This window comes from Dermacentor silvarum, chromosome 5, assembly GCF_013339745.2.
Source record: "Dermacentor silvarum isolate Dsil-2018 chromosome 5, BIME_Dsil_1.4, whole genome shotgun sequence".
Lineage (NCBI taxonomy): Eukaryota > Metazoa > Arthropoda > Arachnida > Ixodida > Ixodidae > Dermacentor > Dermacentor silvarum.
In genome coordinates, this window is record NC_051158.1 from 21,785,213 (window position 1) to 21,800,323 (window position 15,111).

The window sequence follows — 15,111 nt, forward strand, 5'->3', positions numbered from 1 at the left end:
GTTGAACTCATACACCGATGGAGCGCATATTATAGACGTCATTTTCAAGGACGTATGACACGGGAATTTTTGATCGCGGAAGAGCCCGATCGTAATCGAATTTCTGTTTGCACAAGCTGCAGAAGGATCCCAATTGTGCTCGGTTGCGATCACGGAGTGGTTGTGATCTAAAGAGCCCCGTGTGGATCACGGAGTGGTCGCGATCGAAAGTGAACCATGTGCTCGGGATGCGCATAATACTTGCGTGTTCGCTCACGCTTCGATCGTACGAGTCACACAACTGTTGCACTGGCACAAATTTCGAGCGTGCTTAGGTCTAATGATTGAACTTAAAAGCACACTGCAGGGCGCTTGATAGGACACGACACAGAATGCTATTTCTTGTTAGAATATAAGAGCATATATCCGTGTCGTGTTGATACATTTAGGTGAAGCTTAGGTCAAAAACTTTGTTTCCTTATATGCTTTTTATGTGCCTAGAACCGTAACATGTACCTCACATTCGGTTAGCCAGTGGGTGGCCAGACATATCGAAAGTATACCTTTCAAGCAAGGAAAATTACTCTCGCTTTTCTATTGGTCTGGCCACAGCAGCTTAATAATTCATTAGTGGTCGACGATGATGTGCAGCCTATATATATGCTCAAGTTATATATATGCACCTGCATAAAGTTGCAGCACAATTTCAAGGCAATTATTTCCTTTATTTTCTGAGCAGCAAGTGAGTACGTGTAATTATGAAAGTCACAAGCATGACGAGAAAATTCTCATTCTGAAAATTTATTTTCCACTGTGTTGGGCTGGAACTGCAGTGTTTATATTTTAGTAAGATTGAAATGAAGCGTGTGCAAATATTCAAAATTTTGAAATCAAGTCGAATAGACTTACACTATTCAAAGTTGTTGAACATTTGTTTCTGGTTGAACATACGGGATAACAATTCACATATTGTTCTGAATACTAGCTGTTTCAAGGGATTGAGCTACTGTTGCTGCAGAGAGGGAACAGTTGCTGAGCAAACGTGCGGAGTAGCTGACTTTTGATCGATACATGTATTGCCCGTCATTCAATAAGGATGCCTTACCTTTAGGCAGCTTACTAATTTGTTTTACCAATCCAGGCAACATAATTTATTATTTGGAGAATCGCCTTATTCTCCACCAGAATCACCAAAAGGACTGACTGTTGCGCTAATTGCTTTTGCACACCACACCAACGCAAAACAGACCAGCAAGATACAGTAGCACTTGTCCTTGTGTTTTGGGTTTGCATCAGTTCCAGTATTTGTTTTTTTGTTTTTTTTTGTTTTTGTTTTTTTTTTGCTAACACACACCCAGTATAGAATACTTCCATCCCTTAGAAATAAAGTGCAGTATTGAAATATTACACTTTGCTCCTTCAATAAACACAGCATTTTACGCATGCTTCAGCTAAGTGATGCGTTGTCCTTACGTGTTACTGTCATTGTGATGATATGTGCAAGATAAAATCAAATTTCAGCTGTTCCTCATTTGTAGCCTCCTCGGTTGACTGGATGTTGTGCTGAACAGCTTCACGGGTATCATTTTCATAAACCTTCTCTATATTTTATAAAATTTATTTATTATATATTTTTTTTTACAAAATACCCCCCAACTTCACACAACCTTTATTTTCACTTTGTTTAGAAATGAAAAAAAAAAAAAAAAATATTTAGTGTTCGATTCAATATACGAAGATTGTTTCTCTAAATATTCAGTTTCATTCTATTAGAAAATTATGCTATTCAAACACCTCTAATTAAAATGTGCAGCTTTGCTTTGTACTTGAAGCCTATACATCTGCATTACGTGCGACCATTTATTGATCAATTAAAATGCCCCCTTGAGAGGGAATTTAAATAAAGATATTTTTTTTTTGCCTAAACCTCTACTTGAACCATCCTGTCATGTTGAATTTTGGTTGAACCCAACACCACAAGATGGCGCCACCATCGTTGCGGCTCATGTCAACCTCTCTTGTGTAGGTGGTGTCCAAGAGCGAATCGCAGCATAGCGACTATACTGTGATTCCAGTTCCTGCAATCACTTCTGGAGCTAGCAGTACACAAAAACATGGACTATGAGATTGGCTTCCATTACTCTGGCAGATCCGTCGCTGGGGGTGTGATTCGGACACCACCTACTCCGGTATTTTGTAAATGGCAATGCGTTTACGGACAAGCTAAATCTCTTTATACTAATACCACACACAACACAAGTTACTCTTTATGGTACAACTTTATTTTGCATGGTGTTCGCACATCCTTCTATGCCGTACACATCGTAGGAAACAATGGAAGTATTTCAAGGAATCATAGTCTAAAGCTGTCAGGACTCTCAGGCGAAGAGGAAGGACATCGAGGTGCAAACCCAAGTCAATATAGGTGGACAGGTTTTATACATGAAAAGCAATGTGCTGACACAAACAGCTGACACATTGCGTGGAAGAGTGTGCCAAAAATGTGCCTTTAAAGCACTCAACGCTAACATTCGCGCCACATTAAACTCGTCTCGGCTCCTAAACACAAAAGAGTCACAAGGCACAAGCCATGGTGCAATTGCGGCGGTGTAACTTTGCGGGCTTTCCAAAACTGCAACTCATCTACGCTTGTTTTTAGTGGCAGTGAAAGATCACACACAGTTTCGGATTCCTTGCTTTACTTGCAGACAGAACGGGAAAGTGCTCCTATACAACAGAAAAGTTCTTACGTTTTTCGTTCCAACACGAAACAAAAAACTGCAAAATATCAGCACTGTTCTCGTCTAGTGACGGTGCTGATAAGAAACACATACTGTGTGTTGAGTCGGAAAGGGAGGCCAGTGTCTCCGCTGTCTCAACCGCTGCTTCACTTGCCGTCGCATTTTGCACAGAACTGGCACTTTGTGGTGCATTTTGTTTACTACCATGCCTGGAATGGAGTGCTCGTCTGATTCAACCAGAATAGACCAGAAGTTTGCGTCATCTGAGTCATCTCGGTGAAAGGAACAGTAGTGCCGTCTATCCTAGGAAAGTCGAAACACCCCCCGTGGAGTTGATGGCATGCGAAGTTGGCAACCCTCCCGGCATTAGGCAGTGCCACTGTTTCTTCTACGAAGGAGAGCCTAATTCTTTTCGTCCACCATTCCTTCAGCAGATGGAGCATACTTATGATTAATTCTGAACGAAACAAGCAAATTCGGCGTCTAAGCCTGGCATTAAACACAACTTGCGCCACAAAATGCCACCTTCGCGCAAAATGCGAGCGCAGGCAGGTTCAGGAGGGAGCACCATCTAAACAGGGCTGCCCCGTCGACGCAACATTCCGTATGACCAGAACACAGGGAAGCAGAACGGTATCCACACACAAAAGCACACACCCAAATCAAGCATGACTATCATCAATTGAGTAGAGAAATCAAGCACACAACTAGCTTACCGACACAAACTTGAAGGATGGTTGCATTTGGACCACACAGACAATGAAGAAAGCAAGCGCACTGCTGCATGGTACTTTCAACTACATTGGCAATTTGACACTTTGAGGCGAGAAGCGCCGCAAAACAGTACTTTTAACAAGGTTTCCTCACTAGCTTTGTACAGTATCTAAAAGCCATACAGACAACTCTATAAACGCATTCAGACATGTGCTCTGTGCTTTCGTGCAACGTCAGCAGACAGGCAGCAGAGCATCGGGGCTTTTAACTCGAAATTTCAAAAAAAAAAGGGGGGGGGGGGGGGGGGGGAAGGGGGGTGACCTGAAACACTCTAACAAGGGCTATACATACTTTCGATCAGAAGCTTCTCACAGCTTCAAGAACGGCGGAAGCTATAACAACTCATTTGTTCCCCTCTCAAACATGGCGGGGCTACAAGGCGGTAGTGCATCAAACCAACTCGTACAAGCGTGTGTAAGATGCACGGGAGATACTATGTGGTTGCCGGCTGCGCAAACTACTATGTCAGGTATTCGATAAGTACACAGAGCAGCATGGGCCATCTAATGGCAGTGTCAGAAGATGTGGAAAAGATTCTACGCAAAAAGAAAAACGTAGGCGTCAAGTCGCCAAACATGGTCGTTCCACCACGACTACCTAGAATGAGCCTCCTCCAACTGCGCACACAAGGCATAGACGTCGGGAAAAGAACTCGCCGATGGACTCCACTGCAAGCTGTGGGTACAACATTGCAAGTCAAACATTTTCAGCACAATTGGAGAGTCTCAGACAGCTCGCAATGTGCCCAATGCTTCTTTAAATTCACTTTTCTTCTAACTAGACAGGGTGCAAACTTCCTGCCATTGGTTTGCTTGGAATGTGAAATGACTTTGCGCTCCGGCGACGAAACTGTCAACGGAGCAGCATCAATGACAGGAGACAAAGCACTCTCATTATGGTTCTAGGAAAGCAAACACACAGCCATTGTAGCTTTTATAAGATATCGCATCACCAAGTGGCGCAAGGGGCGGGAAGTCTTTGTGAACGTGAAAATTTAAGAGCAAAGCTCAAGCTTGTGTTGAAAACAAAAATGTGAGTGAGGAATAGTGTCTAACCATTCAAAGTCTTCAAACATTTGCTGGCCTATACCCTTGCTTCAGAATGAATAAGTAACGTTAGGAAAAGCTTCCCAAGTCTTCAAATTTTAGCATCTGCAATGTCAATGATAAGATAACAGAAAGCATCCAGCATATTTAGTCATTAAGGACACGCAGCACAATTTAGAGACAAGGGTGCTCCCGAACATTTATGACCTTTACTTTTCCACTGTGCAACGTCAGTTGAAATCCTTTTTTTTTTAACCAGACCGAATCCTAAAAGGCTAGAATGGAACGAAAATTTAAAAAAAAATTAAGTGGCTTCAAATCACATTTGTAAGGCGGCTCACCAACCATAATCCTGATATTCCTACAAGTTAACAACAATTTACAACTATTGATGCTTGAATCATTGCAGGTCTACTGCACATGACTGCTGAAGATGAAACTAAAGAGATGAAGGAACAAACACACGAATGGAGCCCATACTTCCTTTGAAGAATCCATCCAGGTGCATCCAATGATACTATATTCAGTCTTGTCAACTCTGTGCTGTGGAGTGACGGCTAAGGGTTGTGCCAGCCAATCTGCAATAAATACCGGCTCCTTGTTCCGAAGAAACGAAGAAGAGTGCTCGCCTACTGTGTGGTAATAAACCTTCTGTGACGGTTCCGTTCAGCAGGTGTTGCACAGAGAACAACTAGAGGCAAATGATAGAGGAGTGAACCCTACTCCTGGTTCTCTGTTCTGATTGGCTGATGCAACCCGTAGCTTCTGCTGCATTGCAATGGAGTCAGCTAGACGGAGTATAAGTCCATGGGCACCCCGTGAGATCTTGGATAGGTGGTTGTTTGCTACGAGCTAAACTTGCGGTTTAGTGCACAAATACACTGCTCAAGAGAAAGACTGACTGTCATGCAGGAGTCACATGTGCAAATCTGACTTCCACATTGGAGTCGTGTGATCGTCACAGGGGAGTCATATGCAAGCATGTGACTTTCAGTGACCATCACATGGCATTCATACAGGGTGTTTCAGTGAACACTCACAAAATTTTTGAAGGTTGCCTGTGGCAGATAGCACAATTCTCGTTCATGAGTTGGCCTACTCGAAGAGACAGACATTACTTTCACAAATACCTCAAAGCTTAATCGACTAATTAACAAAAAGTCACTAATTAAGTTTCTAACTAATTACCTCAAGGCCCATATTGCAATTTACAAATTCTAGCCATGGAGTTTGCAAGGCAGATCCACTTGGAACGAATTCTCAGGATGGCACCCATTTCAATATATATTAATTCACGAACATTGCAAAGAAATGCTTTGGTGTTCCAGTTACTTTTGTGCTTCAATGCATAAAACGACATTTTGTTAAGAAAGTAACTGGAATGCCAATGCATTTCACCACAAAGTTCAAGAATTAATATCTCATAACTGGTGTGTTATCCTGAGAATTCATTCCAAGTGGATCCGCCCTACGAACTCCATGGCTAGAATTTGTAAATTGCAATATTGGCCACGAGGTAATTAGCTAAAAATCTAATTAATGAATTTCCGTTAATTAGTCAATTATGCATTTAAATTTTTTGCATAAGTAATGTTCGCCTCTTCGAGTAGATCAGCTCATGAACTAGAATTGTGTTATCTGCCACAGGCAACCTTTAAAAATTTTGGAAGTGTTCGCTGAAACACCCGGTGTGTGCAAACATGTAGCTGTCACATGGGAGTCACGTGCAAACATGTGACTGTCTCATGGGACTCATGTGTAGACATGTGACTCTCAGTGACTGTCAACATGGCAGCCATATGTGCAAACACATAAATGTCACATGGGAGTCATGTGCAAATGTGGTTGTCACATGGAAGTCATATGTCCAGACATGTGACTGTCACGTGTGGGAACATACGACTGTCACATGTGAGAACATGGTGGTTTGCTACACTATTTGAATGTAAAATGGCTCAGTAAGAAGCGGTGGATGCTTAGCTAAGCAAATGATCATGCCGTCTGTCTGTGAACGAAAAAAAAAAAGGTTAAGTGGGGCGGAGGCACATCGGACTAGTTGCTGCAGCTGGTTGCCAAAAAACAGACAGACAAGTGGTGCAGTGCAACGTCTGCTTCACCCAACCATACAGGGGGGTGCCAAAGCAGGAGAAAAATAAGCCATAATAATAATAATAATCATCATAATAGCGCACTATAGTAAAAAATAAGAAATAAACACGCAGTGGGTGAAAAGAAAAATGGTTAAAAAAAAAGCACGCCGTTGAGGAAAAAAAAAAAACAATATATAGAAGCAGTCCATTAAATAAGGTGCAAAGTTACAAGCACGATCACACACCTTTCGTCAAACAACAAGTACACACAAAAAAATTATAACAACACACAAAAATTATAATAAAGAAAAGCTATAAGCGCACTTTGCACAGCGTATGACAAAGTTAAGCAAAAAATAGTAATCACTTTCTTGTGTCGGCATTTGTTGGTAAGTGTTCAAAAGCAGTCTTGTCGTTTCCAGGGCTATCACAGCAAATGTTTGTTTCTTTCTGTTACCAATGTGCACTGTGATAACTACTCCAACTAAAAAAAAAAAAGAAAGAAATTCCCGGGTGGTTCACCAAGGGGGGCGCGCAATGACTACTCATGACTTCATACAATTCATTCAGGGCACTTTCAACTTGTCTGCCATGTCCCAACCAGTAAAAAATTCAGATTGTTGGGGGTCAAAAAGCAATTCCTATTGATGATGAGATTATCTAACTAAGCATTCCCACAGCACTGATTTGTGCAGCCTCTAAAGAAATTGATCAGCAAGGCCTAGTTCCTCATCAGATGCTGCTATACAAAAAAAAGCACGAAAGAACAATATATACACACAATTTTTTTTTATGAGAGGCAAGCAGTGACTGAAGCTTTCAGCAGCAAAGCACAACAAAATACTTGCAAGAAATAGAAATAAGGCAATGAGTAAACAATACCGGTTGCTTCATAACTAGATGGTACGTTAGGGGAAAAAAAAAAAAAAAACTGCGCAGCAAAATATGTGACAAAGTGTTTCGTCAAGAGAGAGAGTTGTGACTATGTACAGAAATGAGATAGTATCTTCTAGGAGCTCCATGCTCGGTGTCAACTTGGAACAACAATCTGAAAAAAAACACGAGGATGCTGAAAACCTCAACAAGGGTCGAGTTCTTACATAGAGCATAGAGCGAGAGACGAAGCTCGGAAATGAGCAACTGCAATGATCCTCCGCGGAACACCTTCTGCTCCTAAGCGAAGCACCGGTGCGCACAGAAGACTTTGTACAATGCGAAATTTGAACGAAGAATGCAACACTGGCAGGAGAAGAGTTGAAAGAAAAAAAAAAAGGAAGAAGAGGAGAAGAACGAGTGAGAGGATAACTGTACTCGTTGTTCTGTCATTGTAATGGCAGTGGCAGTATGAAAAAAAAAAAAAAAAAAAAAACATAAAGGAAGAAAACATCAGGAAGAGACGACTGCATTTTGTTGCGTCTTTCGGCATCAGCTAATCTAGCTTCTTATCACACGTGATAATCCTCTCTCTCTCTCGTGCAAGTGGAGAGCGAGTATATATGCGTTCGTTCAATTGCAATGAGAACATGAGCAGTCCGAAAGCTACGCAAGATTTAAAAAAAGAGAGACAAACAAAGACCCGTACAGCTGCTCAGCTAAACTTTCACACACACACACACACACACGCCAATAAGCGATCGTTAGTGGTTTCGTCGCACATCCAAACATGCTGGGACGCGTCAGCCGAGGCGATAGCTGCTTCGTGTTGCCGGACCTCTCCCGACCACGAGGTGGCGCGGCACAGCTCTTGAGAACACACGACGCGCTGGACTGCGGGCGATGTGACGCACCGTCGGAGTTGGAAGTGCCACCGTCCACACTGTGTCGTCACTGACAACTTGGGTGATGACGTGGCATATTTGAAAACTATTAAACGTAAGTCACTCCACAGCGAAACCACAAGTCTCCTCGATGGCCTGGGTCAGCTTCTCGCTGAGCTTTTCTTGCGTTTCGTACGGAGGCAGGTCAATCCGGTTAAAGCTGCACAGAGAATAAAATAAAAGGTTAGTGAGGCTTATGTATAATTGAAAAAGAAAAGTGTACAACCATTGTATTTTACTCGTATTAAGACACAACATGGAAACTGGATGGTAACAATGAAGCTTGAGAAGAACCAAAGGACGGCAAAACAAACAACGGAACGAAAAATGATGGGCCTAACATTAAGGGACAGGAAGACAATGCTAAATATTAGATAGTTAACAGGTGCAGGTGACATTTTGGTTGTGATAAAGAGTAAGTATTGGACTTGGGCAGGTCCGGTATAATGGATAGTGTAGATAATGTATTTGAATCTAAAGAACACCTTTTTTTCTGCGAAAATGAGTCCAAAAATGCATGTTACAAAAACAAAAATCAATTTCTACGGTTTTACGTGCCAAAACCAAGTTATGATTACGAGACATGCCCTAGTGGGGGACTCCGGATTAATTTTAACCACCTGGAGTTCTTTAATGTGCACCCAATGCACGGTACACGGGCGTTTTTTGCATTTCGCCCCCATCGAAATGTGGCTGCCGCTGCCGGAATTTGATCCCGCGACCTCGTGCTTGGCAGCGTAACACGAAAGCCGCTAAGCAACCTCGGCAGGTCCGCGCATTACAATCAGATACAGCAGGTAAAATAACTAGCAAGATTAACTACTGAAAGCGTATGATTCACAAATGTAACTACACAAGCAAAATGCAAGTCATTCGTTACAGGCAAGACAAGCTTCGTCAAATGCAAGTGCCTTCCAGCAGCAGCAAAAATAGGGAAAGAATAAGGTGTTGGAAAGAGTGAGCGAGTGAGTTAGTGAGTGAGAGGGAGAATACAGAAGATAGATACTCACCACGTATGTGCCTTTGGCAAGTTGTCCGTGTTGGCATCAATCATGTGTATCGTGAACAACCTGGGTCCTGCCGCTCCCGTAGAACCTGCGGAAAACAATACAATTTGGATTTTTTTCTTTCTACCACAGAATTTTAACTGTTTTTTAAAAACGTAAACGCAAGACATCACTTAGTGCTCACGGCTGACCTGGAGAAGTGGGGACACAACTTACGTTAACTGGTGGACGCAAAACAGCGAGGACAAAAGGAGAGGTGTCAGTCAGTGAAACTTCACCGGGGCAGAGTAGCATCGCTAGTGTATTGGTGAACTCTGTGTGACCTTGACTGACTGCACTTCATTTCACCGAAAGTCCCTTTAGTGGCGCAGTGCTAGGTGGTAAATCATGGCGCCACTCGGAATCGACGACAGTGGTGACTGGGTGCCACATAAAGCACTTCCGAATGGTTATTAATATCAGGAAAGGAATCACTAATGCCACCACCATGTTCATAATTTTGAGAAACACATATGGCGTTCACGAAAACTCTTCCCCCCCCAGTCAACAATAGCCAATACCCAATACAGTCGACTCTCATTACAACGGACCCTGATAATCGTTATTACACTTTCATTACAACGACCCTGACTCTCATTACAACGGACCCTGACCAGACGCCACCAATGTTGCCGTGGCTTTAAGGGGGGACGCGGGGATCAGATCGTGAAAATTGCGAGAAAAATCTATTTTTGGAAATGACGCTCGTGGAAAGCATAGCACAACAATGGCTGGACCGATTTTTATCCAGTTTGTTATGGCGTGATCCATAAACTGTGGTGCACATCAAGACAGTCTTGAAATGTTCATTTATCTTTCCATTATTTAATTATTTCAGAATAACTACATGGCTCTATGCAGTGAAACACAAGTCACATGCATGTCATGTTGAGTAAGAAATTATGAGAGCACTAAAAAAAAAAAATCTAACACTCTCTTGATATAGATTAGACATTTGGGCAAACCTACAAAGTATTCCCAGTTCCGTACCATGTTTCGTTACTGTGCCAGGCTTTCCACGAGCAAGGAACTTGTAAACTTTTGTAAATTCTTATAAAACAAAAACTAATGAAGATATCTTAATAAAATTTTAGATTTGCCTCTCTATTGCAATGTACAGTGTGTGTGTGCCAAATTTCAGCCATTTCTGCCAAGAAACAAAAAAGTTATTTTTGATCCTCTCCTCCCCCTTAAGCGCGCCACTGGCGTGATCAAGTCGATTGTCAGCCCCTGTCGACACTGCAAAAGTACGTTTTATACTCCCGATTTTGCAAAAAATTGCCGCTAATTTCGTCTGCAGTAGCCGATAGTCCGTTGTAGCGCGGTACATTAATAGCAAACTTCGTTGCATTAATAAAATAGGTAGAGCAAACTAGGGTTGAAATATGGTCCATTATATCCGAAAGTCTGTTGTATACCGTTCCGTTGTAACAAGCGCAGACTGTATCAGTATTATTCAATATCGGTAATACCCAATACCCAAGAAAGTGGCGTTTGTGTTGTCTGGTTCTCTCCTCTTGTGTCCGTGTCTGCTCGCCTTACCTTCTTTTACAATGAACCCAATATAAATCTGGGCAATTTTTTTCATGTGCGGCAACGCATATGCAAGATAGCGGTGGCCACTGGAATTGAGCATTAAAAATGCATGACTGTTCCTTGTGTTGACTGAAACAGGCACAGTCAGAATACAACTTTTTTCATTTTTAACGGCGAAACCGATACGAGCGACATTCACGGGAGGATCGCAGTGCGAGTTTATGCGTAACACACATTGCACCGGCTCTGTGATTGGCCCCCACAACATCGAGCCATGCGGTTCACAGCTGCAGCTGTGGGTGGCAGTATTACATTGTTGAGTTTAGGGGGCGTTTGGTGTCCGCACCGTGCTCTTATTTCGTGTGTGCCCAAGGCCTACATTTCCGCCATTTCTTTTCAACAACAGCTGTTGTAGAGTCTGTGCACTTTAAAGGGGCTGCGTGAAACGAAGTGAAGCGAGTTCAGTGAGCGCACTCTGCAATAAGAGTCACGACACTTCCTTGTGCGACAACCTCAGAATGACGCCGAGCAACGCTCGCTCAAAGCGACACTAAATCCATTCATGTACTGCGACATGACTCGCTCCTGCGGGTATGACAGACACGGTGCGAAGTTCGATTCCTTTAATTAACAAATCCTCCTTATCTTATCTGTGACAGTGTGGGATTAAGACGACATGGCGCAAAGCAACTACGACTGGCATCAGCATCCTCACCCTGGAGAGCCTTGAAGCCCTGGAGGGGAACTCGCGAGCTGCCCGTCACGAACTGGAGGAGCCGGGCTCGCCGCTCCTCGCTGTATGACTCAACGGTCCGCCAGAACCACTTGACAACGTTGCTGTCGGTCGTGCAGTGCTTGAGCCGCGTGTTGGCCTTCCAGTCCTCCAGGTCGATCTTGCCCAGCCCGCCAATCACCAGCTGCGCAAGTAACGTGCAGCCACAATGAAAGCCGTGTCGTGCACAAGATGCGTGAAGTTTAAGCGAGGAGAAGATATGAGATAGATGCACTTCTGACAACCCGACTCCAATGAATTGTAGCTGCCGTGACCGGCAATCAAGACCACAACCTTGTGCTTAGCAGTGGAGCGCCACACGCCAAGTCGCTGCAGCAGGTAGCATTAAGTAACAGTAATTAATGCCCCCCAAAAATGGCAACAATTATCATTTCGAGTCAAAATTGTACCCTAAAGAATGTGCCATTCTACACAGCATAACCAAGTTACTCCCCTATAGCGTAATAATGCCAAAAGCGTGTATTACTACATTCAAATCCCCTCGTCTCCCAATCAATGTCCAACAGTCTAAATCTTGTTAGGTCAAAAGCTAAGCTTGAAATTGATATCCAATCTGTTTCGCTTAGGAGACAATGGGAAATCCTCACCTCTAGTTCCTTCTCGTCAAAGGACTTCAGCAGGTTCGGATGAATGAGTTCGCTGAAGCCCTTCTGTAGCGCCAGGAACTGCTGCTCGATTCCTCGCATGAACCGGTAGTTGACAAACAACCTGCACAGGGAAATAAGTTTGTGCCGCGTCATCACAAGGGATGCTTCCACACCCTCAACTTCAACAATGTTGGGAGAACGAGGTCACCCGTCTTGTGTAGCAGCAATGGAAACAAGTGGAAAAGGCTAAACTTACGTAAACCCAATGTACGAAGCAAGAAATTAAGAGGGACAAAAGGAAGAAAAGAAGAAAATAGGCAAGGCAAGAAAGGGCACACATGTACAAGCGAGCACGCACCTGACGTATTCCTTCTTGTTGTCGTCCGTGACGGGCAGGTCCTTGCCGTTGGGCTTGAGTTCGTGTACCTGGAGCTGTCCAAAGGCATTGTGCTCCACGGAGAAGGTCGTGTCTATGATGTCCCCAATGTCATTGTTCCTGAAAGGGAACAACACAAAGAGTCAAGCACGGAGCGGGAAGTGACCCTTGACAGCAAAAAATTTCAAAACATGGAAATCGACAGAAGAGGGACGACGGGAACAAAATCATCAGAAACAACAAATTAAAGGTGCAGCGTATACTTCAAATGTGCACGATGTGCTAAAGAAGCCAGAAAGAGCTTCGTTCGTGTGCATACACGTTGCTGATGGCCACACTTCTATTTTCTTCGACATCAATGACCTTTATTTTTGCCATGGTGCAGCGTCGACATGTTTATTTTATGTCTACACGTGAAATAACTACACTTCTGCCAATGAAAGCCACAGTAAACATAACACACTGTCTAAACCCTCCCACTAATGAGAGCGTTTTCTTTCAGATTTTGGTGTAGCATGCTTGCTTCTCCTGTTATTTGGGGTACCAAACATTCTAGAGGCTGAACTGTTTTCTTTTTTTTCTCATATTGACACGTATTGTGTTCTTTGGTGGCTTTATTAGCTCTTTGTTCTTCTGAAATATTGTGTTCTTTGGTGGCTTTATTAGAAATAAAATTCAGCTTCCTTATTATTTCTCAGACATCCCTTATACTATATTGTATCATATGCGAGGTTTTACAGTATTTCAGCCAGAACTACAGAGCCGTTATCGTACAGCATAACGTGGGCGCACCGGAGTTGGACAATGCAACATTAAAAGCACATTCAAGACAACATTCCACGCGTTTCCACCTTAACTCTCTTACAGCCGCACCACGTACAATCAAACAAACAAGTTTTGGCTTGGCGACTCACAGCATCCAGGTCAGGCTTCGGTGCAGGTCCGGGTCAACGACCTCGATGTCGTCCAGGTGGATGGGCTTCCCCAAGAGCATTTTGTAGAAAGGCAGCGTAAAGCCGCCGTCTATGTAGTGGCCGTGGAACACCGCCAACCCGATGACGCGCCCCACGAAATGGAAGTACGACAGGTGTTCCTGTGCAACACACGAACACGGAAAAAAAATTACATTTCACGATATTTAACACTTTGCACCAAGCAATGAAACAAGGCCGGCGACAATTTTAATACCTGCACCACACGCGCAAGTCACAACAGTTTGAGCCAGTTGAGGTTCGTAATTTTCTACAAAAATTACCCGAGGGAAATCTGGCCCTGCGATCGTCCAGCTAACATGGGTACGATGGGCAGTACATGGAATTGGCTAGTTTTTGTGCTTGCGGCATTATTTATTACGGTTTATCTTTCTAAACTTCAAAGCAAATCATAATTTTTCTTAATGCAAACTGCGCACACGCACAATCATTGCGGATTGCTGCATTTAGAACGCAATGCAACCGAACCTCAATATGACAAACTCGGATGCAACTAAGCAAATGCACAATCTTTTGCACCAATACCAGCGTGTAACGAATGTATGCTTATAACAAACAATGGATACAATGAAGGTATTTTCATGTCAGATGCGACTTTGTTATATAACAAGTTTCAACTATTTTGTTGAAAATGGTCGATTTGCAAAGCCACAAAGCCGTTTGGAAGCCAAAAGGACGAATGCAAATCCATGTAGTACTAACCACCACTTCTGCGCCAGAGTTCTCTCTAGTGGTTCTTGTAGGAAGCTATGGGGGTTTAGAAGTTGACAAGTTGCCTGTATGACCTCGATGTCACCGAGATGCTTCTGGGGTGGGCAATTCACTCCATGCAATAAATGCATCTCAACAATGTCACAACTCGTAGAGCTTGCTATCAACATTGCAAGGTGGCCAGTGGCACCCCCATGCTATGTACGTATATGTGAGGAGTGTTTTTTCAAAGTGAGCCATATCCATCAGAAGTGAAGTGGAGAAAAATGCAAAACTGGCACAGTGAAGCCGCTAAGTGTCAATGGAAAATGCGTTTTCGTAACGCGTTTTTGTAGCTTAAATTGGCTCATTTTCATATATCTGAGTGTCCAAACGATGCGCATAATGGTGCAGTTCCGAATACAAGAAATTTTCACTTAGTTTCGGATTCGGGTTTTCGCTCACATAGAGAGAAAAAAAAAAAAAACTCATGTTCTAGTCGGAAAATAAACGGCCAGTTCGCCTCCAGCACATAGTCATCATTCTCTCAGTTGCCCCAGTGATACTCAAGTAGGCCACGCCTGTTAGCTACTGAACACCGCAGACGGCCACTGCGGTGGCTTCTGCTGTTCACCTTTTGATTT

At 43.2% G+C, this 15,111-nt stretch overlaps 1 protein-coding gene across 1 annotated transcript in view; it reads right to left on the reverse strand.

Moving 5' to 3' along the window:
* Nucleotides 1–2,243: 2,243 nt before the first annotated feature.
* The window catches only part of LOC119453038 (E3 ubiquitin-protein ligase SMURF1-like), a 123,435-nt gene continuing 110,567 nt past the window's right edge, over nucleotides 2,244–15,111 (reverse strand). The window contains 6 exon segments of the mRNA XM_049667489.1: nucleotides 2,244–8,607; nucleotides 9,458–9,542; nucleotides 11,745–11,946; nucleotides 12,410–12,530; nucleotides 12,768–12,905; nucleotides 13,700–13,878. Coding sequence (XP_049523446.1) covers nucleotides 8,508–8,607; nucleotides 9,458–9,542; nucleotides 11,745–11,946; nucleotides 12,410–12,530; nucleotides 12,768–12,905; nucleotides 13,700–13,878 — 825 coding nt within the window. The 3' untranslated portion in view covers nucleotides 2,244–8,507.